Below are 25,405 nucleotides of genomic sequence, written 5' to 3'. Positions count from 1 at the left end.
ATGCCAGTTCGTTGTATGCTAACTTGATCCCACATTTAATTATTGTCCAAAAACCTTGTTTGCAGAACCATTTTAACAGAAAAAATAATGGGCCCTATTCACAATGCTTTAACTTCTTTTAATTGAAAATAGCTTTTTAACCCTAATGAAATTCATATAGTTTTCAAATATTTTTCTCTAAACGTGTACTTTGTTTATAAAATGAAAAATTCAATTCATGTCAACTGGAGTACAAGTAATTTTTATTTGAAAGTAAGTATATTATAGGGGACTTTGAAGTCTTTTTTTGTTCGATGAATTAATGTTTACAAGAAACTTTAGACAGTTGTGAAAAACTTTGCAGCTACAGTTTTGTTTTGGTGTTTTTAGTAGCCATTTTTTACATGTAATGTTTTTAACCTGCACAAGATTCAGACATTCAGATTCTGAAATACTACTGTACGTGTTGTTCATAAGGTAATAAAAGTGAAATTGCCTTGAATTATGTTTTTGTTAGTGCCAATCTTACTTTCTCATTCAAACTTTTTTCAAACACCTTGTTATTGTAATTTGTAGAACTACTTGTTTGTTGTTATGTGCTGCCAGTGTTTTAGTTGCATGGGTATTTCTTCATATAATCTAAACCCATACATTCTGTATGTCTACCCTCTTGTATGTGGGGCTTCCCCATATACTGTACAAAACTACAGGGTTTTAAACTGAAAGAAAGCATTTGAATAAACAGCTGAGTCTCAATAAAACCAATGTGACAAGGTAGTGTCACAGCCCAGACTGGCCACTGGCAGGAAATCAACCCAGAGACATAAAGCTGCCGTTTTAAAAGGCTGTTGCCCACTTTAGTAAACAAAACACAGGAACAAATAAACACAGCATAATAGGCAAAACACAGTTTCAAACAAAACCATCTGGCAGCCACGCAAGCAGGCATGTATGCATGCAAGCAAGTAAGCAACCAAACAAACAAACAGGCTTCCTGGCTCCTTTTATACATGTGGCCATTCTCCAATTTGAAATTACCTATGAATGGCCACATCTGTAACTCCTGGCAGGGACAGATGTAACTCCATCCCTGCCAACATTAGATTGTTAAATATGTTTACCGTTGGTTGCCGCTATGTGAATAAAAAAGAATACAATACAATACTACAAGAATAACTAAAGTAGTAGATACATTGTTACGTAGTATTACAACTGAACTGAAACCCTGGTAACTATTGCATTGTACTGCAGTTTAAGAAGAACAATAAAATAAATAACCAGAAGCCTCTAAATCTAATCCTTTCCAGTGAAAGTGGTAGCTTCATCCATCGTTCTATTGTTGTTCTAATTAATTCATGCCCCTCCCATTCACTATTGTCAGAGAGCCGTTCTCTAAGCAACTAGACTCATCCCTTGTTCTTGATTGGTGGATTTTCAAGTTTCCGCCATTTTCAAACTTTCTTTGGCAGCGGTTTGAATTGTGTCTTCCGTAATGTAGCCAAAACAATGCAAAGTAATACTAACCACTTACACGTCATTTTTTTTTTGTTTTTAAATAGTTTCGGTGTCAAATCGATCCCGCTGTGTATTTCTGTAAATGGAGGACACGGCAGATACCCAGATTCAAATTAAAGAGTCAGAGAATGAGAGTCTGAAGCGGAAAGCTGGATCCAAGAGAAGAAATTCCTCCATCAACTCTGAAGCAACCACCCCAGAAAGCTGCAACTCAAAGCGGTGAGTAAGCAATGATTACTAGCTTACAAGCAAAGCCTCGTAGTAAATGGCTTCTGACATGCAGGAAAACTCAGAACGTTTTCCTCCACTTGTGCGTTTTTTCTTAAACAACATGCTCAAGACACACACACACAGATGTGTTCGGTTAGAGCCCTATTTATTATGTCATACTGGTAGTTTTATATTTTTATGTAACCTCTGCATTCAATCAAACAGGTTACCTGTACCGTTTTAAATATGGCTGAATCTATGGTACATAATACGAATTAAATCTGTTGGTTGGTACATTTAGGCCAAGGTGTGCCAAGTTTGGGGCATAGCAGGCAGTGAAAGCAACAGAGTGTTTTCCACTGTGGGACATGCATAATATGTGCCAGCCTGCCTTTCCCCTCCAAACAAAAATATTGTTCAAATTAAGCAGACTCTTGGGGTAAGTAGTTAATTCAATATACAGTGTCCACTGTGCATTGCGTTGATTAGTATGTAAGATTTACTGACCACAAAAGTCAGTAACTCACCCCCCTGCTTTGCAGTAGAACATCTTTGGGTTTCTTCCTTTTCCATCTTGACTGGAGGGGTCCCGAAACGTTCTTGGCTTGTGGACCCCCATCACATTAGGTGTTATGACTTCTAAATAAATCTATAGAAATGTAAAAAATAATAATCGTCCCGTTGTGTTGTTTTGGTGTAAGCGAGTAAGGCAGTGTATACACGCATGATAGAGCTGACTTCAAAAGTGTTGCAAAATAAATAAAAGAACAGTAGAGTTCGTGTAAAAGTTATTACGTGATCCTCCGGCTTGGATAACATTGGCTTGTCAGGCGGTAGGAAGAGTGGGCTGCTGCTCCCCTGAAACGATCTTCTGGTTTCCGGCCCCAAATTGGGATCCCTTGCACACTGCTTGGTTCAAGCTACTGCTGTGTAGGCACCCTTGTCTGAACGAAATATCTGTATGCTAACCAGTTAGTAAGGATCACCAGTACCTTCTGGCTGAATGAATGCAGTCCACATACACAGGTGTTTGCATGTACTGAAAAACTTGTGAATGGTTAATGCCTTCTCTGAAAACTAATAGTGTAGCTGTCTGAAATGTCATTGTTTGTTTCATTACATAGTAATTCCTTGACTTTAAAGACATTGGGTAGATTTACCATTAGATGGCACTAAAGAACATGAAACGCTGCATGTGATTTGGATCAGTTAACCTTTTGGCAAACCAATGGTTCAGAGGGCTCAGTGTTCACAAGTCTTTCCTTTTCCCATCACTATTAACAACCATTTATTCACCCTGTGGCCTACACTATGCTTCTATTAAATAGCATTCAGTTTTTGTCAAACTAAATACCCTGCATAATTCGAATCCTGTATATTGTTTGATTATTGTTGCTCTACCAGCATGATCTGAAAAAGGTTAGCCTACTCCTGCTTTTTAACAAATAAAATAATATTGTCATGCACATGCTGAAACACTAACGGTATCCCTGTTACTGTAACTTGCTTAGTGAAACTGAAATACTCGTTACACACGTTCCAGTGGTCAGCAGCTGGCAGGCATGAACAAAATTGTCAAACAGATGTTCTATTTTTTGTTTATAAGACATTGTCTGGTTGTGTCTGGCACGACTACTAATTTGAATGACTCCATTACCTGACATAGTGATTGAATAACACGTTTTTAACTGAATTAAAACTTGAAAAGTACTTGAGAAAATAATAATAATAATAATAATAATAATAATAATAATAATAATAATAGGGATCAGTGATAAAAGCTCTTGCATGATCCGGTCTCCAGCACAAGTCAAATTGATCCTGACAAAACCTACAACTGACACACCGTAACTTCTCAAACACTGTTCCAATAAAGCCAAAAAATAAAACAACAAAAAAAAACCCCAAGAACAAAATAAGACATGTGCAAGACAATACATTTTGTCTTAATCGAGATGGTTCTATATTCTGCATGTTTTGATTTCTCAATGAATGAGTACTCTACAGATTCATGGCATTGCCTCATTGGTGGAATATACTAGTCTTGCATCCACTAAACACTGTCTGTGTATAAATCCACAGTGGACATACTAAGCTTGGGAAGTGTTTCTCAGGACTGCATTACAAAACGCTTTCTTTGTTTAATTAACCACTAGGTGGCAGCAGAGTCATTTTTATTAGTTTACTTTGTACAATCTTAGATAAGAGGTGTTACAACCCTGCATTTTTTAACCAGGTGGGATTTTTGTCCATGTCTTGCAAACATGTTGAATAGGCTACATGTCTGAAATTGTAAAGGAATGGGCCAAAAGTAGTAAAGAAGACATAAAATAAATCCAAATTCGTCAGAAGCCTGGGCAACTATACTTGCATGACCTACTTGGGGTTGTATTATCAGTCTTACTGTAATCTATATCAGTATTCTTCACTAATTTTCAGAGGGGGGCCCATTTTGCCGATAAGACATCAGTGTGAGGGCCGCCACACCGCCCTTTTCACATTTGTGTATTGTCGGGGGCAGTGGGCCTTGCAATGAAGAACACTGATCTGTATGATTATTATGATTCTTAACAGCATACCTCTCAGTGGTAAGTTTAAACATTAAGGATACCTATTTAGATAGTGCATACTTATGGGTATTTTGAATCTGCTTTACTATTCCAGTTAATAAAAAAGTAATGCTTTTATGATACCAAAATGGAGCACAATACACTTTAGGCTAATGGTGCTTTTTAAGGTGTGGTTAATCCATGATAAATAAACATTAAAGTGAATTGATTACTAATGCAAGATTCACTTTTATGTATTTATTCAAATTGTTGTTGCAGCACTAATATCATCTGCACATGGATGTATCCTGTTAGATATATTTTTTTTAATGATTTATACCTTTAAAACTGTGCTAGTTTGTTTTATGGTAAATCAAGCATACAAGTTAAAGCACACAGCTAATAATAAGCACAAGAAGATAATAAACACAGTTAAGCAATCCATTACATTGATATACTGATTTACTTTCTAATTTTGGCAAATGGAAAGTCTTTAAAAATAACATCAATAACAAACCACAAGAAATGTCAGGACATTTCATTAAACATGGTCCTGAGAAAGTTTATGTTGGCTGATGCCACCCTAAAACCAGTTAAATCCAGCTCAACATGATTTGTCCCGCTTAAGATTTTTCCATTTAATCTGCCAGTATTCTGTACTTCTAAAAGCCCAAACTTTATAATACACCGAATATTTATAGAATGTTCCTGTCATATGTTCATTTTTTTTTTTTTTTTTTTTTTTACTAAAGTTTTCCAAATTCATAAATAATTACAGTGCATTCTAATGTAAGAAGGTGACAAAGAAAATGGCCCAATCGTATTGAGGAACTGAACAAGATCTGATATAGTATTTACCTCGTGTGACGTTCGGTTACTACTATAAAAGCACATGATGTATGTGATCTGTACCACATCGGTTAGGCCTATCTTGTGAACAATTAACAGAGTGGTAAAGTTTACTAAAAGGCAGGGTAATGTCCATCTTGTCTGCAGGAACTACATTACATTGCCTTATCTTACCTTTGTTTACTCAGTATTGCTAGTTCATCCATCTCAGTCACAGTTTATATAATGTATTCCTGTACGAAAATAAAATGTCATTAGGGGTGGGACTTTCAAGTGGAAAGTAGTCTTTATGCACCACAGATTGTGAGCTGGCAACAATTCTCGTGCATTCTCCTTTTCATAGAGGCTGTGAAGGGTTATTGTTTTATTTTTGTATCAGATGATGCCTACAGGTACTGTAGACTGTAGCTGACTCTATTTGAATACCGTAGGGCTTAAAATGGTACTTTGAGGAACAGGCCCAGCATTTCTGGACAAAATACTGTAACTGACTGGACTAAGAAAATGCTGGTAGACTTTGTTCATGTATAACAACATATTTTGTCTTTACTGCAGTATATTCAGACATGCAATGTGATACTGTGTTTGCTTTTAAACCACACCTGTATAATTATCCTATTGTACCTTTGGCTGCACAATCTTTGTAAAGTTAGCTTGAAAATCATGTGTTGATGTTTTTTTTTAATACCATAAAATTGCGATCTTGCATTTTATTCAGATATTTACAAAGTATGAAGTGAGGCAATCTATTAACAGTTTGGTGTTTCTCTCTACTCTGAATGTGTCAGAACAGTTATTGTAAATCCTTTATATAACCCACTCTTACTCAGTAACAACCTCTTCTTGTTATGGCACCTGTCAATCTGACCTTATGTAGGATTGTCATATATCTATAGATAGAGAGAAGACCACCCTTGGTCCATTTAATTTTAGAATTAGAGAAGGCTCAGTATTGATACTTGGTCATTAGGATATTAAGCCACCAAAAACACCACATTTTTCAATGCTCAGCCTTTGGTATGTTGTGAACTAATTAAAAAAAATGTAGCTATTTTATTAATACTAGAGCTATGTAGACAGTAAAATGTAAACAGATTAAGACATGATCTTACTACAATTTTGACCCAGTATTGTCCTCATCACATACAGTGCCTATAGAAAGTCTACACCCCCTTTCAAAATTTTCACCTTTTGTTGCATTATAGCCTGGAATTAAAATGAGTTAAAATAGTTTTTTTTTTTTTTTTTTTTTTTTTTTTTTTTCATTTATCTACACATCCTACCCCACAACTTCCAAGTGAAATAAAATGTTCTAGAAATTTGTAGAAAATTAATTAAAAATGAAAGCTGAAATAGCTTTTTTGGATGTGTCCACCCCCCTTGTAATAGCAATCCTAAATTAGCTCAGGTATAATCAATCACCTTCAAAATCACACACCAAGTTAAGTGGTCTCCACCTATGTTAAATTGTAGTGATTCACATGATTTCAGGATAAATTCAACAGTTCCTGTAGGTTCCCTCTGCTGGGTAGTGCATTTCAAAGCAAAGACTCAACCATGAACACCATGGCGCTTTCAAAAGAATTCCGGGACAAAGTTGTTGAAAGGCACAGATCAGGAGATGGGTATAAAAAATATCAAAGGCCTTGAATATCCCTTGGAGCATGGTCAAGGTGATTATTAAGAAGTGGAAGCTGTTTGGCACCACCAAGACCCTGCCTAGATCAGGCTGTCCCTCCAAACTGGATGACAGAACAAGAAGGAGACTGATCAGAGAGGCTACCAAGAGGCCAATGGCAACTTCACAAGTGCTACAGGCTTCTATGGCCAAGACTGATCAAAGTGTACATGTGACAACAATATCCTAAGCACTCCACAGATCTGGACTGTATGGTAGGGTGGCAAGAAGGAAACCATTACTCAAGAAAGCCCACCTTAAATCCAATTTGAAGTATGCAAAAAACACTCAGGTGATTTTGTAGCCATGTGGCAAAAAGTGTTATGCTTGGCGCAAACCCAACACAGCGCATCACCCAAAGAACACCATCTCTACTGTGAAGCATGGTGGTGGCAGCATCATGTTATGGGGATGTTTCTCATCAGCAGGGACTGGTGCACTTGTCAGGATAGAAGGGAAAATGAATGGAGCAAAGTACAGAGAAGTCCTTGAGGAAAACCTGCTGCCCTCTGCAAGAAAGCTGAAACTGGGACGGACGTGCACCTTTCAGCATGACAACAACCCAAAGCACACAGCCAAAGCTACACTGGAGTACTAAGGTATAATATAGTAAATGTCCCTGAGTGGCCCAGTCAGAGCCCCGACTTAAATCCAATCTAAAATTTATGGAATGACTTGAAGATTGCTGTCCATCAGTGCTCCCCAAGGAACTTAACAGAGCTGTGTGCAAAGTTGGTAGAGACCCATTCCAACAGACTGTAATTGCTGCCAAAGGTGCTTCCACCAAGTATTAACTCAGGGGGGTGGAGACTTTTAATATATAATTTTTTTCTCAATAAAAACTTTTTTCCCCTTAACAGTGTGGAGTATGGTGTTTAGATAAATGGAAAATAATCCTCATTAAATGCATAAAACTCTGAGGCACTGACACAACAAAATGTGAAAAAAAGTTCAAGGGGGTGTAGACTTTCTATAGGCACTGTACATGTAATGCAGTATAATATATTGTCTTGTTTTTAAAACTATTATAATTAAAGATTACCAAAGTTTATATTGGTGGTCAAACTTGTTTTCAGATGATACTAAAATAAAAAAAAAGGATTCTCACAATTTCCATATGGCGTGTGATTGCCATGGACACTAACAGAGGCCTGGCACCGGTTATGCATGCGTATTAGAAATGATACACATAGTTTTAGTGCTTACGCAGCGCTCTCAATTTCAGGCCTCCACTGCGACGAGGAAGCTCTTTCACCTTCCTAACTCCAGGGCCGAACTGGGATTTCACTTTGGTGAGTAAAGAACTAATATAATCTGTGTGTGTGTGTGTGTGTGTGTGTGTGTGTGTGTGTGTGTCTATATATATATATATATATATATATATATACTCGCATATATATGCGGTGTGATTACCTATTCCTAGTTCTGTCACTTGGCAAGCATCATGAAATGTTTAAAACAAATATAGGGTTTGGGTGTTGATATTTTATAAGGCTTTGGAAAACTTTTACTTGAATAAATATTTTAAAGACGAAAGACGAGTAAGTTAAAAATGTTGTATTTAACAGAAAGCTGGCGCAATAAAATTAAATGACATTTTAGGAATTCTGACTGAATTAAAGATGGCCTATATTTAAGCCAGCTGAAGTTAGACACTTATTCAATATTCGGGTGTGACTGAAACATGCAGTTAGATGTATTCATTATTTAGTGTTTGTTGTTTAAATGATTGTTTGGGATAAGAGCACATTCTGAAGCAACATGCATAAAAAAGCATTTTTTCATAAAATAATGATATTCCTTTCTTAGACAAACGAGAAAAGGCAAAATTACTGAACCAACAAATGTCTCCTGAAAGGTGAGGCAGATTTAAAAGGAAGTACAGGCAGCTTTACTGGGGACATTTTAGTTTTTTTTTTTTTTTTTTTTTTCCAAGCCAACGGACTCAAGCTGCATGAATTAATTTTGTTAAAATGCCCACTATGTTAACCCAGGTTTTCATGGACATTTAAATCTGTATTTTTGCTACAGTTACAATTTCAATTCGGACTTTTTTTCATTTACAGTACTGTTTTTAAACAATTTAGAGTATTGTGAGTATTGTATCACTGTGCTCTGTCGTTGTATCCTGTGCTGTATTATTCGATATTGTAGATAGCAGGTGTGCATATTTAATAAAACCATTGAAAATTCAGTTTTCAGTTACGAACAACCTCAATTCCTAAGGTGTTTGTAACTCTGGCGTTCTACTGTATAGCTTTCCATATTTTCCATATGAAAAATTCAGTATCTTTTTTGCAGCCTAATAATATTATAGTCCAGGAAGTTACTACTGTCGATGTAGTTAGCTGCTGCATTCACAAAGCCCCACTAGTATGCTACTGTTTTTATAGTTGTTTTCTGTACATTTTCCTTTCTCAGTGTATTGTGCTCGCCCTTTCTAAGTTGACAGACTCCCAAAAATATTGTTTAAAATTGCCTGTGATTTTGGGGGCCTCTTCCTGGGCAAGGGCAATAAATTTGGTATCAATATTTTGTGTAGAGTGTGTATTTTAATGTGGCAGTAGTGATTTGTTACATCATGTGCTTGTTGCTTCAGAAAGTGCTCTTATCGCAAATAATCAGTTAAACAATAAACACTAAATAATGAATACATCTAACTTTTTCAGTCTTTTCAGTCACACCCGAATATCGAATAAGTGCCTAACTTCAGCTGGGTCTATATTAAAAATGTCAGATTTGGTTAAAATCAGCTACTAACAAGCACTAAACATTTATTTAAAAATCAAAATTCTTCTGGAACTTTGTGGCTAAAAAATTACACGTAAAATATACCATGCAAGTTTGTACTAGAAGAAAAAAAATGGTCATGTGCAAAACTATTAAAAACCTCATGGGTCATGTCTAGTATTTTGAGCTGTGCCAGCTTTGTACAGAACCAAAAGCTTTTATTTAATCTGTTCCAGTATTTTTGCTTTTGGTAAATGATTAAGGAGCTTGTACGTTTGCTAATAGTAGATGCAAATATTATTTTGTGTCCATTATATTGTTTTCTTCTGATTTCTCTTGGTGAAACACTGCTCCAAACAATTAAGTTATATTCAGAGATGGGTATTCAGAAGGCATTAAAAATCTCAGTCTTTTGTAGTGAAATAATAGCTCTAGAGTAAGTAATGCAAAAACAGGTATCGGGTGAGGTGTTAATGGGGTAATATGCAAATATCCTATGGTCTGTGCAGGGAAAGGGGTCCCAATTGTCTACCCACTGAAAGTCAACATTGTGTGACACTAATAGGGGCCTGGTATCGATTTTGTAAAATATAAATTAATGTGTTGATAAATGCTGTGTACAGAAGCAAAATGTCGACATCACTGAATCACATGTAATTGTTTGGAGCAGTGCAAGTTTAATGTAAGTTAGGCTGATAATAATTGTGTATACTGAAGGACTTTAAATGTGTCTACTTAATGCTCATTCAGATGTTATTTCAAACAGCAGTTAATCAAATACAAAACAGGTAATGGACATCATTGCCTTCCCCTTTTCATTAAACGAATAATAAAAACAATTTAAACACAGTTGGCTGTTTTTAAACTGGTAATCAGTGTTTTGCTAAGGACTTTTAATCTTAACTAATCTTTAATTTTTGTAGACTAATTTATCAAAGGGCACCATAATCTTAAATTGATTTATACCCTGCTGAGATCTAAACAATACATGGATTATGATAAGGTAGGCTAAACAAAATAAAGCAATGTAAACAATAGTTACCAGTAAACACATCTCTTTTCTTGTACAACTGTAGTTGAATATGAAGACAATTTTTTTTAAAAAAAGGCCACTTGGTTCATACTTAACAAATAATTCAAAAACAGTCTCGAGTCTGGTGATATCAGTGTTTCTTGAACCTCTTGAAACCTTGTCTGGCCAATAGCCTATATGTTTTACCCTAGAGAGTTATTTCAATCCCATATTTGTATTACAGTCAAAGTGCTCCCGGTACAGTTTTCAATGTGCAAACTAACTTGAACAGAAAATGTAATTTTCAATCTTGTTTAACTTGTACTTTTGTTCAGTAAGATATTTAAAATGTCCTTCCTACCTACCCAACTACATAATCCTGACAGCAAAGCAGTGCTTTATTAAGGGTGGCATCATTAATCTCTCAAACCAGCATCTTGCTCTTGCCAGCCTTTACATTCTTCCCCATCTAGATCCACTTGCTGGTGATTACCAGTAGAGTAATATAGAAATTTAATTTGATTTAAAGTAGGGTTTCCTATATTTTGGGGACTATAATAGAGAGTGTTTTCTGGTTTGGTCCATACTCCATTACTTCACTCTTGAGGTAATGTGGTTCCTTCCTGTGGTTTTTCTAATCTTTTTACTAATCTCTTCGATTTTTATTTTTTCACAAAAAATTACCATGTGAATCACTTGTGTTTACAAAATTATGTTGATTTAGATCAGGGGTGGGGAACCCTGGTCCTGGACGGCCGGTGTCCTTCCTGGTTTTTGTTTCAACGATGCCCTAAATTACTTAGAACAAGAATTGGTCCAATTAAATAGTTTAGGGCACATTTGGACCAAAAGCCAGGGGGGGACACCTACCCTCCAGGACCAGGGTTTCCCACCCCTGATTTAGAGGATGCAGATAAAACCACTGAGATGTCAAAAAATTGTCCTTGCTTGTTTTAAATGTAACATCACTCCTTTTTAACTCCTGAATAAAAGGTGATTTTGATTCACTTGATCATTAGATCTGTTATTTATCAGCCTAGTTAATAACCAGATGTTTTGCTAATACCTATTTATTGAAAAAATAAATTACTAAAACTCTAACTTATTTTTCATGTTGAATAACTACAGTATCTGTTTAATGTTACATTATTTTTTTCCTTTCCAGAAAAGAAAACGAAGAGAGAAAGATGATGATGCTGTTAGTCTGAGCAGTTTTGATTTTAAGGTAAAAATAAGACCTTTCTTTCACAATTATGACATCAATGCTTAAGCCTTTTTTTTAAAAACTTTGTTCTTAAGTGGGTACACAACATGATTAAGTCCTAGTCCACTGAACTCCTGGAACTTAATATAAAAACAAAAGTAATTGAAGATATTAATGAACAAACCTTTCTGAGATATTGGACCACTACAGTTGGTTTTGGCACAGGTGGCAGTGATACTCCCTAATCTTGTCTCATCAGTTTCAATCTGCCAAACCAGTTAATCAAGATCTCGCTAACGATCTTCCCAGATACTCCAGACACTCCGGCATTGTCACAGTCTAATGAAACCTCAAGATTAAAGAACGACGCTGAGCAGCCTCAGGATATAGCTCAAATTTTCCATGGCAAAACATTTTAACAATTGTGAAAAAAATAAAAATACATTGTAACCCTATTGCTAATGGGTGTACTGTTTTTTCAAGAATGTGAGATGAAAAACTTGGGCCCATTCACAAAACTTTAAAGTTTTGTTAAGGAATGTTCTTTAAGCCCATTTTGACTAATGATAGAGCATCAAGTTTCAGATAGGGTTTATTAGTTTATTCTAAGTTTAAAAGCACCCTTCAAAAAACAGCACTTCAAAATGTTTGTGAACAGAGCCCATTGTTTATAATTAGGAAAACACCACAATTGCAGTGCAGAATATATACATATTAACATATTTGCCTTAAATTCATCAGGTTAAAATTTAATGAGATTTTCAATTGGCATGCTAAAGATGCAAGCAAAGCAATATTTTTTTAAATCCATCAACATACAAACATTCAATAAATTGCACCTGGTAGCATTCACCTATTATCCCGTTCTACCTGAAAATGACTATAAATGCTGGTTTATCTATATATTTACATAGTATAGTATTATTAAAAGTAAAAAGTCCTTTGTTCTTCCATTTCTGCGTGGGATTGGCTGTCAAGTATTTCAAGGCATTACCTGATTCATAGTTTGTTTGCCTAATTGGAGGAGTGTTTACTGCTCTACCTTCAGTGTTTGGTAGCAACCAGCAAGGCTTTTCTTAAGACAGTGTATGTCAACCTTGTCAGGAATGGCTGTGGGTGCAGTCATGTAGGTAGATGGTAGGAAGAACAATTGGACTCATACATTAGTGTACATTTGATCTTGCATAATAGGAGCTTTGTAACCATCACTCACCATTATTATTATATACTGGTTTACAGTACTACAGTATTTTGTAATTCAAAATATGTTTACCAGGATGACACCTTATGACAGGATTTTGAGCTGAGGCCCTGTATGGAAAACAAATAAAGCATATTCATTAAAGGCAGAACATAGCTCTCCACTAACCCTAGAATATCTTGCTTTATAAATTTTGTGATGTCCTACTCAAAGGGTTGTAACAATATTCTACCAGAGCACACTTTACCAGTCCCTTGGGTGAAGTTATCTTCCCTAGACTGTTATATCAATCTGCAGTTGTGAGTTGTCTTTCTTAGACCTGTTGTGTTGAAATCAGCTATTGACTCGGATGAAGAGGAGTTCTTTATTCCAGCTCACTGTTGATCCCAACAGTGTGCAAATTGGGGAATTTCTTGTTGGATTGTGGCCCAGCAGTTTTTTTTTTTTATTATTATTATTTTAAAACTTCTATATAGGCCTAGTGCCCCTTTTAAAAATTCAACTTTTTTTTATAACCGACACTAGTATTAAAATTCAGAAAAAGCTTACTAGATTTGTTTTAGGAGTATAAGCCCATTATAACAATCTTTTCAGTGTGCAGACTTGAAGACTAAGCCCTTTTTCTGAGTACAAATTCTGTTGAAAAAAACATTTGTTAAAAAAAAAAAAATTAGAGGCAGGTCACTGGTCTTTTGTAATCACTGTGCTGTGTTTGTAAGCTATATTAGATTTCTTTTCACATTTCTCTGTGCGCTCATTCCAAGGGTGAATTGTCAGGGACTGCTGATGATTATAAAAAAAATTAAAAAATAAGATCCATTTAAATTTGTACAGGTACCTTTCTTTTACTGAGTTCAACTTTACACAATGGTTCTTTCAAGTCTAAATACAATTATTTCAGATATTTAAGTATTGGTCTTGCAGTATTTATTTAAAGTACACTAGTGTTTATTCAGAGAAAGGTCAGTGTTCTTGCTGGCTCTTGACTTTTGCTTGATTGAAAATCTTCTGTCACACAGAAAAACTAGAAATGGTTTGTTATGAATATTGAATGCCTCAAAGTTATTTTTTAAAGCAAAAAACAACATTGGGCCTCCATATTAAAGCCATTATAATGTGGTAGTCCTAGCTACGACATGTAGGGCTTTATTTTATTGTCCTTCTGCTGGGGATGCATATTCCTGTCTTCAGGTATTCTTTGAACGTGTGATGTGACATGTTTCCGATTATCATTCCACCAGGCTTAAGTTGAGTGCTTACCACTTCTTGGTTCAGCCATAGATTACACTAGCACACTTCACTCCCACATACCCAGACAGTAGAGGTTTTGCATGAGACCAGACTTGCTTATTATGCTGCAGGACTTTTGTTGCTTAAAACATGAATCCTTACTTACAGGTGAGTAAGATAATCCCAACATCCCAGACAACCAGTGATGTCAAATTAGTCCTCCTTAGGCAAGTCCATGCTCGGATCTCTGTCTGCTTTTGCTATGTGCAACCCACTCCTTACAATATATCTCCAATAACAGAATCCCTGGGAACTCATGTAGTGTACCCTACTCGTTCTACAATACAGGGAACTTTTAGAAATGTAAAAATAATGAAATACAAATGTGGATATAATAAAAAATGACCTGAAATAGAAACAAATGTAAAGTGTTCTGCTTGGAATAATTGTACACACAATTTGATCTGTAATCTAAAATAGCCTAAATATTTTTTTGGTATAGCCAGCGTTATGTCCTTATACTATGGCTTTCTTATGAGCTAGAGTCAGCATTCCTCTTGTAAAAAGTATAATATAGTGCCTGTCAACTGAAACTTTTTGTTGTATTACTGATTGCTAGTTACCGGTATATATTTGTTTTTCGTTTTTATTTAATGTAAGAACAAACCTGTAAGAAAGTTGGGTAGTGTTGCCAGAATTGACAATAGTTATGTGTTCTACTACAAAAAAGAAAGCGCCTCTCCTATTAATTCATAGTATATTTTTATTTTGTCTAGTTATTTTGCCTATGAGATCATTGTAGTATTAAATATCCTACATATGCAATGGGTTATCAGTGCTCCCTCTAGTTTAAAAACATGTAATATGGCAGATAGTCAGTGAACTGCATGTTTTCTTATGGACTGATATCCTAAGTGTCTTAAACATTTCAAGGTCATGAATTGAATAATGTAGAACAATTAGGATTCTAATACCTGAAGTTTAAAAGCATTTTTCTACGGCTAAATTTGAAATCCAGGACTTGCACTTTCACTGTTAGAACTGTAAAAAGCATCTTAATCATAAACATCCTTGAAGTTACTTTTATCTAGTGAAGTTTGAAACGTGGAGTGTGCAGAAGATCGTAAGAAATAACACCACATATGCAGCAGTACTGAGTTGAACTCAGAACAAGTGAACCGTCTATTCTTGTATATAGTTTGAATTCTATTTAATTTTTTATTTTTATTTTTTAAACCTTTTGGTAAGTGCCCCTTCTGAAACAATTTGAAAGTACTGTAAATGAATATCATTCTGCTGCTCTGTGTCTTGTGTATCCTCAAGTCCTATTTTATCGGTGTATTTGGGAATGTCTCCACCCCCTCTAGCAGCAGCTGTCAGTAGTTGGAGGACAGATGCACGGTTAAGCCCTCCCACATTTACTAAAGTTCGGTGTACTTTGCTCTAGCCTGCCACACAGCAGTTGACTCGCAAAGACAGAGGTTGGGAGTCTTCAAGTATTTTGAAGAAGGAGGAGGGAGGTAGTTATTTCATAGTAGGGAATTTCATGTGGAGTTACGTGTAGAAGACGATTTAAAGGATTTTACAAAGGATGGTGGCTTACGATGAAATCGGAAGCCTTTTGCCTATTAAAAGGAGTCTTCAAGTCATAGACTTTCAAAACCAGTCGAATAAAGAATCAGAGGTAAGAGGGTTTTTTTGTTTTGTTTTTAGACCACTGTTTTAGTTTTTAAATCAAACATTTTATATTGTTTTTATAAAAGTTCCTAAAAAATAGCCCTTTCAGTTCTATTTGTATAGGTTGTGATGTCATATCAGCTACATGGTTTTTCTAACTTTCTTATCGGTAACATTTTCGTAATCATGACTGCTGTCTCGGGTTTTCAGACAAGTACTGGGGGCTTTACTGTGTATCTCCATAGCTGCTGATCAGATTGTTTCTGTAGTGTTTATCTACAATGTTGTGGTCATTTTGATACCAAGGTTGGGTATTTTGTAAGACAGTGGGAATCTTTTTGACCTTTTTTGTTGATTTTGAATATCTTTTGAAGTCTGTCTTTATTACCAGAAGGGTGGTACTTTTAAAGCTGCAGCCAGTCAGCATTCCCGTTGACCCGCGCAGATCTGTTCTTGGTTGATTTAGCTTTCATTTGGATTTCCTTCCTTTATGTTTATTGCCAAGAAGGGAACTAATGTGTTTCATTGTGTTGGCATGCAAGTTACAGTCAGTGGCAGTGGATTTCAGTAAGTGATAAACTCATAACTTACTTGTAATTTAATATGTTTATTCCTGTACCTTTGCATGAGTAATTGTTCTTCTTGCGAACCTTTATATCAAAAATAAAAAAAACATGCTAGTTTTGTGCCACTAAGTCCTCGGTTTTATTGTTTAACAGAAACCAACCCAGTGCCATTTATTTAAATGTAAAAACATTCAATCTGACTCTCTGGTGCATTAAAACTTAATCAGTGGCAAAAGTAAATTGGTCCGGCTCCAGCGGTCTCCTTTACCCACTGCAGTTTAGTAAACTAGAAAAATAGAATAGCGCTAGCTCATATATATATATATATATATATATATATATATATATATATATATATATATATATATATATATATATATACACACATACACACACACACACACACACACACTAAGCACAGATGCATTAAATGGTGGGAATATACAAATATTTGGAATTACTTTTATTAAATATTCTCTTAGGTTAAACAGTCCTTTTAAAAAAAAAAATTGAGTTTTTTTCAAACAAAAAACTTTTAAGGTTAGTGAGAAGTCCAGTGATACACTATTGAACAAATAATTTGAAGAAAAGAATAATAATTGTGTGTGTTTGTGTTTTGCCACTTGCATTCATTTTTTTATACTAGAGTTTATGATTCTGCTGGAATTTTTGGTTTGGGAGGGCTGGCTCCTGAATTAATACACATCAAGGGAAATATGAGCTGGTTTATGAGGCACACCAGCTGGAAAGGGGGAAAATGTGGTCTGTGGAGTGGAAACCCAGACTAGCCATATACTGCAGCAAAATCAAAACTGTCAGTCAGTTATCTGATCTGGGTGGTCTGGGTAAAATCATTTATCCTGAGAAGAGAACAGCCCATGGATGCTATCTAATCAATACCTAAAAATAGAGTACTTTTTTTTTCTTCTGTTTGAGAGAGTTAAGTAGGGAGTGGATTGTTTTTTCAGGGTTTTTCCAATTCAGGATGCATATTTTAAGGTGTAAGATATTTCCATGATTTTCTTTGGGTTGCCTCCAAACTTTACTGATGAGCACTTTAATGTTTCCTTTTTTGAAATACTTTTTTCACATGGTGTTTTTACAGCTTTAGAGGTTTTTACATAAAGAACATCATGGAAATATACATTGCATACAGTTTGTAAATATCAAATTACACAATCACCATCTATCTGTGAAGCTGAATACTGTAACAATTTTTCGTGAACTAACCTGGTATAGAATATATCTGTTTCGAAAGTGTTGTTACCCAGTCCCATACATACAAAGATTGCAATGCAACAAATAAAAGAAAAGCAAAGAAAACATTTAAGGATACACTTTTTTGTTTAAATTCCCTGAAAAACACCAATGTACTTATGTAATGCTTACATATGACTTAATGGAAATCTGAATCCAGCAGTCAGACATGTGGAGAACATTGTTGCTTATTGTACCCCAGAGTTCCATTGGGACATTATATGTTATACTGCTAGTAAATGAGTCTGAATTATGCAACATTTGTACAGCAACAGTTCTATTCTTTTGCCAAATACAGTACTTCCAACAGGAGTTGCAAATTCGTGGCAAGTAAAGTCTTATGGTTATATGGCATGCTTTTACAAGCACAGAGGCTGAATGGCTTTAGATTTAATCTGGCTTTTGTCAAATGCAGGTTGTGTTTGTTTGACTTGAATGTCCTTTGTGGTGTCTGTCTACAATTTCTGCAGTGTGTGCCCTGCATCAATAGTATACCACACAAATATCATTGTCAAATATTAGTGGATATACCTGTATTCTTAGATGTACCATAAAGCTGCCAACATTTGTCTTTTGTACATGTCATAAAGATTTTAAAACCGGTCCTTGTGGTTAGTAGAGATCATTTTAAAATAAGGGACCATCTTTTTAGTTTTTCTCTAGTTAATACAGTACTCTATAGATTTAAGATAAGATAGATTGTACTGCTGTAACACACACACACACGCGCACACACACACACATACTCTAATAGTTAAAATAATTGGCTGCACATGGATTCAATGGAGATTTATTTGCTAGTTAGTTATGAACGTGTGTGTTTTTAAAAGAGCATTGATCATCAACTAGTGAACACTTCACTATTGTCTTATTAAATCCATGTCTTGACCTGTTGAAGCACAGTATATTGGCTGTGCCAGTTGTTTTTAGCAGCTGGTTTCAAAGTTCAGGTGTTCTGACTGTCTCACGCAAGCCTACCTGTTCAAACAGGAACAATTTGAGGTCTCAAAGCCGTTTTGTGCCGCAGGGTTTTGAGTAAGTGGATGGTACAAATTGCTTATCGAGTTTAAAGCACTTGAAAGGAACCCTGATGACGAGTCAAAGGTGTGAAAGTTATTTTCATTTAACGTTAAGTATGGTACCACCCCCTTTTTTTTCCAGTAAATAGCCTACCCTTAAAATAACCAATCACTTTGATTAATTTTGTTGTGGCCTTTTTTAATAGAACTAGAAAATGTATGCAATTAAAATGCAGGTTGTCCATTTGAAGAAATCAAATCAATTCCTGCTGTAAAGAGATCAAATAGCATTTGAAATATCTAAGTACAAGTTCTGGTAACTACCACAAACTGAGAAGTAGTAGTATTATATATAATATGTATATGTACACGCACACATAAACTTATTGCCATTGTGTGCTCTTGGTCTGCTGTACCTGATATATGTTTATCTTTCAAGGAAAATGTAAAATACAAATCTAAACCAAAAAACCTGTCATTACTTGAGATACAGTGTTCAACACAGTGTAGTTACTGACCATTTGTTAAGTGCAATACTCCCTTCCGTAACAGCTGAGATGCATACCAGAAGTGCTCCAGACCTTTATAACCTTCTAGAAATGAGAGTAGTTCATTGTAACAGATAAGAACCATGTCATGTTAAAGAACAGCTGTTGGATATGGGCAATTTCCTGACCAGTTCAAGAGGGGCATTATTGTAATCGGGAAATTCCACACAAGAGGGTATGACACTGGGCTTGTCCACCAGTCCCATTCTGAAACATTCCTTATAGGGTCAAGTGGGAACCCTCTATTCAAAACATGTTTTGGTTCTTATTTTTTTAATATTAGACTTGGCCTGATATGTTCTGTAAAATGTGACAAATTAATAATCTGTATTAATTATAGCAGCTAATATTCAGTCTTTGTCTTTTGCAGGAGCCAAGTAACAAACGGGTTCGACCTCTTGGAAAGGTAACATCACTGGCTAACCTAATCTCGCCTGCAAGAAATGGCGCTGTCAGGCGTTTTGGGCAAACAATCCAGGTAAAAATAATATTTGCCATCATTTAAGAATAGTATACATTAATCATAAGTGAAATGCTTTCAAAATTAACTAAAGGTGTGGTGGCAGTTGAAATTATCTATAAAGAAAAGGCTTTAGATATGTAATCAAAACATGTGATTTTAGTCTGCAGTTAAAGTAACTAATTGGCTTGTTGTTTTTTTTCCTTTAACAGTCCATCTCGTTTCGAGGGGAAAGCAAGTCACCAAGTGGTTCCCAGAAATCGTGCAGCAAAGTTGCAGCCCCAACCCCACCAAAGAGGCGTAACAGCACACTTTGGTCTGAGACTCTGGATGTTTCCATGAAAGGAAACTTTTCAGCTAAAGAAATAAAGAGGCAGGAGGTATGCCAATACAAGTCCTTGAATGAATATGAACCCTGTGTTTTGGTTACTTGCAGTTGGTTGTTGGGCATCCATTACTGGTACATTTCTAATAATTGATTGTTTAATAACTGCATGCTGTACATGGAATTCAGCTCCTAGTTTCACTCTTCGTAGTGTTTGTTTTATTTAGCAGTGTCAGTGTAAAGGTTGTGCCTACATAGTGTTCTTTGAGTCAGTCTGCTAATATTTAATTTGGTCGAGCCATTCTAACATTGTAAAAACTCAGCTCTTTGTGTACTGTTACCATTGGTTTTCTTATGCCAGACTGTGATTATTTCTTCCAAGACATCGCACGCACTGTCAAAACTGTCAAATAGTAAGGCCATTTGAAAAGTATGTGCAACAGTCACATTCAAAGTACAAGTTGAAATGGAAAGTTCAACTTCAGCAGACTAACCCTATGAAACTGGTGTGTACATTTTCAGATCTTGAAGGTAATTGGTTACAAAGGTATATTCAAGTCAAGGAAACAAGGAACACATTATTGAATATTAATAGTTTAAAATATTGTTATTGTTATTTATAGTGAGAACAAAAAAGACATTTAATTCTGTTTTATGTTACATTTTGACATGTACTGGATTTCAATTTGCCCTTTTTTTTCCCCCCTCAGGCTATTTTTGAACTGTCTCGAGGGGAAAAAGATTTAATCGAAGACCTCAAGTTAGCCCGGAAGGTCAGTTATTTTGTGGTTTTTATAATAATTTGTCATAAAATGTATACAAGAACATGTGATCTTGGCAGCATTTTTATAAACGAGATTGTAGCTATTAAAAGAATGACTGTGCTTTTTCAAAAAAAGATGATTCATCAGGTCTCTATTTAAATAAATAAGGTGTGTAACACATTTATTTTAATTATTTATGTTGGCCTTTTATTTATTTATTTATTTATTTAGGCTTACCATGATCCCATGCTGAAGCTGTCTATTATGTCTGAGGAAGAACTAACTCATATATTTGGGGATCTGGATTCATATATCCCTCTGCATGAAGGTAAAACGTTCGGAAATATTGCTATTATTATTAATTATTATTATTAGTAGTCGTATTTCATTAAAATATCTAAAGAAAACAAAAAACAAGAAAGCAGCAATTTACAGTACTATACTTTACCAATGTTAATCTCATAACACTGAAACTATAGTTATTCTAGGGTTATACCAGGGTCTTTTTGGAAAGTACTTGGTGCCCATAGAGTTAAAGTAAAAGATTTGTTCTTTTTTTTGTTCTTAATAAGGCTGTTTTATCTCTTCCAGATCTATTGGCACAACTTACAAAGGCAACAGGGCCAGACGGAACTGTGGGGCAAATCGGTCATGTATTTGTAAACTGGGTGCGTATCCACGGTTCTACGTTTTTTTTTGGGGGGGGGGGGGGGGGGGGGGGGGGGGATGGGGGGGGGGGGGGGGTGTTTATGTCAAATAACACAAAGCATATGTTCTCTAAATAATAATGGTATTCCTTTTTTTTCTTTTATCTTTAGTTGCCAGGCCTCAATGCTTATAAGGAGTACTGCAGTAAGCAGCTGGCAGCAAAGACACTCCTGGATCAGAAAAAGCAGGACCGCAGAGTACAGGACTTTCTCCAGCGCTGCCTGGAGTCTCCATTCAGCCGCAAGCTGGACCTCTGGAGCTTCCTTGACATTCCACGAAGCAGACTGGTTAAATATCCCCTGTTGCTGAAAGAGATTTTAAAACACACTCCCAATGATCACCCAGACGTGCAGAGCCTGGAAGGAGCGGTATGTCACTTTAACACTTGTTAATAAATTAGAAGTTTGTAAATTCATATGCCAATGAGACATTGATATTATTTAACCAAACCTTAATTCTGCTTGGTATGCAACGTGTTTTATAACAATATGTTTGTCTTTTTTTTTAAAGATTTCTATAATCCATGAAGTCCTTTCTGGCATCGATCTTAAGAAAGGTGAATCTGACTGCCAGTATTTTATTGACAAACTGGAGTATCTTGATGACCGGCAGAAGGACCCGCGTATTGAGACAAGCAAGGCATTGCTATGCCATGGAGAATTACGGAACAAAAGTGGAACAGTAAGATATTGCATTTTTACTTTGAATACTGTAACTGACTGGTATTTTTTAGAAATGGGGGAAAAAGTTCTGTTTTCTAAAGTGAGAATAAAGGCTTTGACTTTATAGGATCAACACTGTAATCAAATTAAATAGTTAAGCAATACAATTGTGGGTTGCTTAATTTACAAATCCTAAAAACATTCAGTAGTTGCGTCATGCTTGTTTTAAAGCGTACCCGTGAGGTTTCTTGCTATAAAGAACATATGATTGTGTAATGTATAATTATTGTGCAATACAAGAATATTGAGGGATCCTTTTTAATGCCAGACAATGATATTGTGGCTGGATTTGCTTACAAATTAAGTTTATAGGCTGTGATTTATTTAACATTTCTTTTAAGCCTACTTATCTGCTTAAAATATCCATGCTAATACTGATTTCCAAATATCTTTGTAATGTATGAGTCTTTTAGTTGTTTTGTTTTATGCTTCAAATCTGATTTTTTTTTTCTCTTCTTTGCCTAGAAACTTTATGTATTCTTGTTCCAAGACATCTTGATTTTCACTCGACCGGTTACCCGCAATGAGCAACAGTGTTATCAAGTGTACCGTCAGCCCATTCCAGTGCAGGATCTGGTTCTTGAAGACCTGCAGGATGGAGATGTCAAAATGGGAGGTTCCTTCAGAGGAGCTTTTAGCAACTCCGACAAAGGTAAGATATTGGTGTCCGCTACAAATTGACAGAGTAACCAGCAATAGTGCCTTGAAGGCTGATGGAGCATAAAATACAATAAGTAAATGGTATCTTGATGAAGCCACATTTCAACAGACCAGGTGTCCAGATATTGAAGGAACATGTGTAGTCAGCCAGTTAAAAAAAAAAAAAAAAAACGTACCATTTATTGGCCTCTTACTGATTTTTTTCTAAATTACCCTAATAAAATGTTCGCTTAGCCCTGGGGCTTCACACAGTTCTTACTATGTTGAAAGAGTTTTTCTTGCATGATAATGTTGAAAGAGTTTTTCTTGCATGATAAAGTAATTGGAATATGTAATTGTGTATAAAATTTAATTTGTCAGAAGATAGTGACAATCAACAGTACTAATATATTTTTTTTATTATTATTATTTTTTAGCTAAACATATTTTCAGGGTGCGATTCCAAGACACAACTCAGGGTCAGTCCCATACTTTGCAAGGCAGCGATATCTTCCATAAGCAACAGTGGCTCAACTGTATCCGTACTGCTATAGCAGCACACCAACCAGCCCAGTCCCCAACAAGAGAAAGGGAGCTCCCACAGCTTAATGAGGAACCAGAATGCTGTTCACCTAAGGCAAGGAACATCACAGTGAAGCGACGGTCATCTACCCTTTCTGGCATTGTCCATATGGAGGCAGATGAAAACACTTCCCAGACTGGTAATGTTGAGAACACCACAGAGGAAGTTGAAAATGTACAAACTTCAGTTCGCAAAAAAACATCTATACAGAAAACAAAAAAAGAAAAGTCCCGGTCAATAGGGAAAAGAAAAGAAACGTTTGTGTAAATAAAAGCCATTGCTGGGCTTGAAAGACTATTTATAAAACTTGTTTTCTAAGTAATAGAGCAGTGTAATATTCTTCTAATTGTTATGTGTTTCTTTGTATATATCTTTTTAATGGCAGCTACTTCAAAGCAGGCATCTGTATTGAAAAACTTTAGGGTCTGTTTTAGGTTTGGTGAATCGCTATGGTGTTGTAAGTGTTTAGGGGTTAGACTGGCTTTTGTGGTAGAACTCTATTAGAATTTTAGCAGTTAAACAATGGAATTTGATTCATTCACGTTGTAAATTGTTTGTGAAATGTAAATAAGTGGACACGATTTTAAGTACAGACCCCAGGTTCAATAGTATGTACTGGAACACACTCTTTCAAATGTATTTGTACATTCCTTATTGTATGGATTCTATCCTGCCAAGCCATGAATTTACTATGGTAGGGTTTTTTTTTTCATTAAATTAAATGTAGAATGTTCTGTTATTTGTTTTGTTTGTTTTGTTCTTAAACAATCAGCAGATTTTTTTTTTTTTTTTTAATAGAACGCTTGTCCTTTTTAATGTTTTTTTTTTTTTTTTTTAAATGTTTTACTGAATTATAAACTGAGCCACAGTGGGTTTGAGCTAACAACTATAAAACAGAGCAAACCATCCAATGTGGCAGCTTGAATGAGGATTTTTTTGTGGTTACTGCAGGCATGTAAAATGCTTTTTGTATGGAACTACTGAGAGAGAACTGCCATTTAAATGTTTGAAATAAAGGGGTAAACCGGTATGTTACAGAAGGTTAGTGAGGAAGAAAAAACTGAAGGGGGAGAAAAAGTGTACATTGAAAATGAATTGTAATGACAAAATGAACTAAGGTAAAGCTTCTGTGCAAATTGATAAAGAATACAAGCATTGTGCTTTTTAAAATGTGCTTTACTTATATGAGGGATTTCATTTTGGTATAGAGTGAAGAAGTCATTTGAAACAAAGGATGAAAAAGGGTATGTTGGGGAAGAAGAGTTTTGCAGAAAGATGTGGTATGTTGTAATTTGGACTGTAAATATATGAATATTTATGAAGGGGCAGTTCTCTATGTGGTGTACAATATCAAATTATGAAGTACAATAAAATTCTATGTAAGGAAACATTTAGTACTGCGTGCTACTTTGTGTAATGTTTATGAAAATGTTCTGGCTAAAGAAAGTTTTAATGTCATAAATTAAAACAGTATCCATTAATAAATAATATAATTATTTTTTTGATATGTATACAAATGTACATTTATTTTACATGCATCACATCACAAGTAACATTATCTGCCCATACAGATAATATAAGGTTTACAAGAATTGTGGATCTTATTGTGGAATTAAAAGTAAACAGATAACACCAACTTAGATTTCAGAAGCTAGAAGTGTGTACCTACAGCATTGCATTGTTCTTGTCTTATGTTTGGAGGGCTGCTTTATTGCCCATATTTAGAATATATCCTCTTCTATTTACAAGAATATAAGGAATGTCTATCCTCTTTCAAGTCTAGCAGATGTTTTCATAGTTCAGTTTGTGATGGTTACTGAAAATTTCAAAACATCTTAGGGCAACCAATGTAAACGCACATTGTCACATGTGAACCATACTTGTGCATAGGGCATCATATAAATAGAACAGCTGTTACAAGAGAGTTTTGTTGCAAAAAGGAATTTCCATTGTATGATGAAGGTCTTTATCCTGCTAGGA

The 25,405-nt window shown here is 35.4% G+C and overlaps 1 protein-coding gene across 2 annotated transcripts; it reads left to right on the top strand.

Annotated features, from left to right (window-relative positions):
- The first annotated feature begins 1,527 nt into the window (after positions 1–1,527).
- On the top strand, positions 1,528–24,172 carry LOC121319869 (neuroepithelial cell-transforming gene 1 protein-like). Of its 2 annotated transcripts, XM_041257778.1 has the most exons (12): positions 1,528–1,713; positions 8,006–8,072; positions 11,688–11,747; positions 19,595–19,702; positions 19,897–20,064; positions 20,720–20,782; positions 21,005–21,101; positions 21,365–21,441; positions 21,592–21,849; positions 21,992–22,162; positions 22,669–22,855; positions 23,280–24,172. In XM_041257778.1, exons 1-12 carry the CDS (start codon positions 1,577–1,579, stop codon positions 23,690–23,692), a joined length of 1,806 nt encoding a protein of 601 aa, XP_041113712.1. In that variant the 5' UTR covers positions 1,528–1,576; the 3' UTR covers positions 23,693–24,172. The 2 variants fall into 2 exon arrangements, with proteins under 2 accessions (XP_041113712.1, XP_041113710.1); XM_041257776.1 differs by lacking the exons at positions 1,528–1,713; positions 8,006–8,072; positions 11,688–11,747 and adding an exon at positions 15,603–15,841.
- The last annotated feature ends 1,233 nt before the right edge of the window (positions 24,173–25,405 follow it).

Source organism: Polyodon spathula, chromosome 8, assembly GCF_017654505.1.
Source record: "Polyodon spathula isolate WHYD16114869_AA chromosome 8, ASM1765450v1, whole genome shotgun sequence".
NCBI lineage: Eukaryota > Metazoa > Chordata > Actinopteri > Acipenseriformes > Polyodontidae > Polyodon > Polyodon spathula.
Note: the sequence above shows the minus strand (reverse complement) of the source record. Positions and strands in the feature narration are given on the sequence as shown.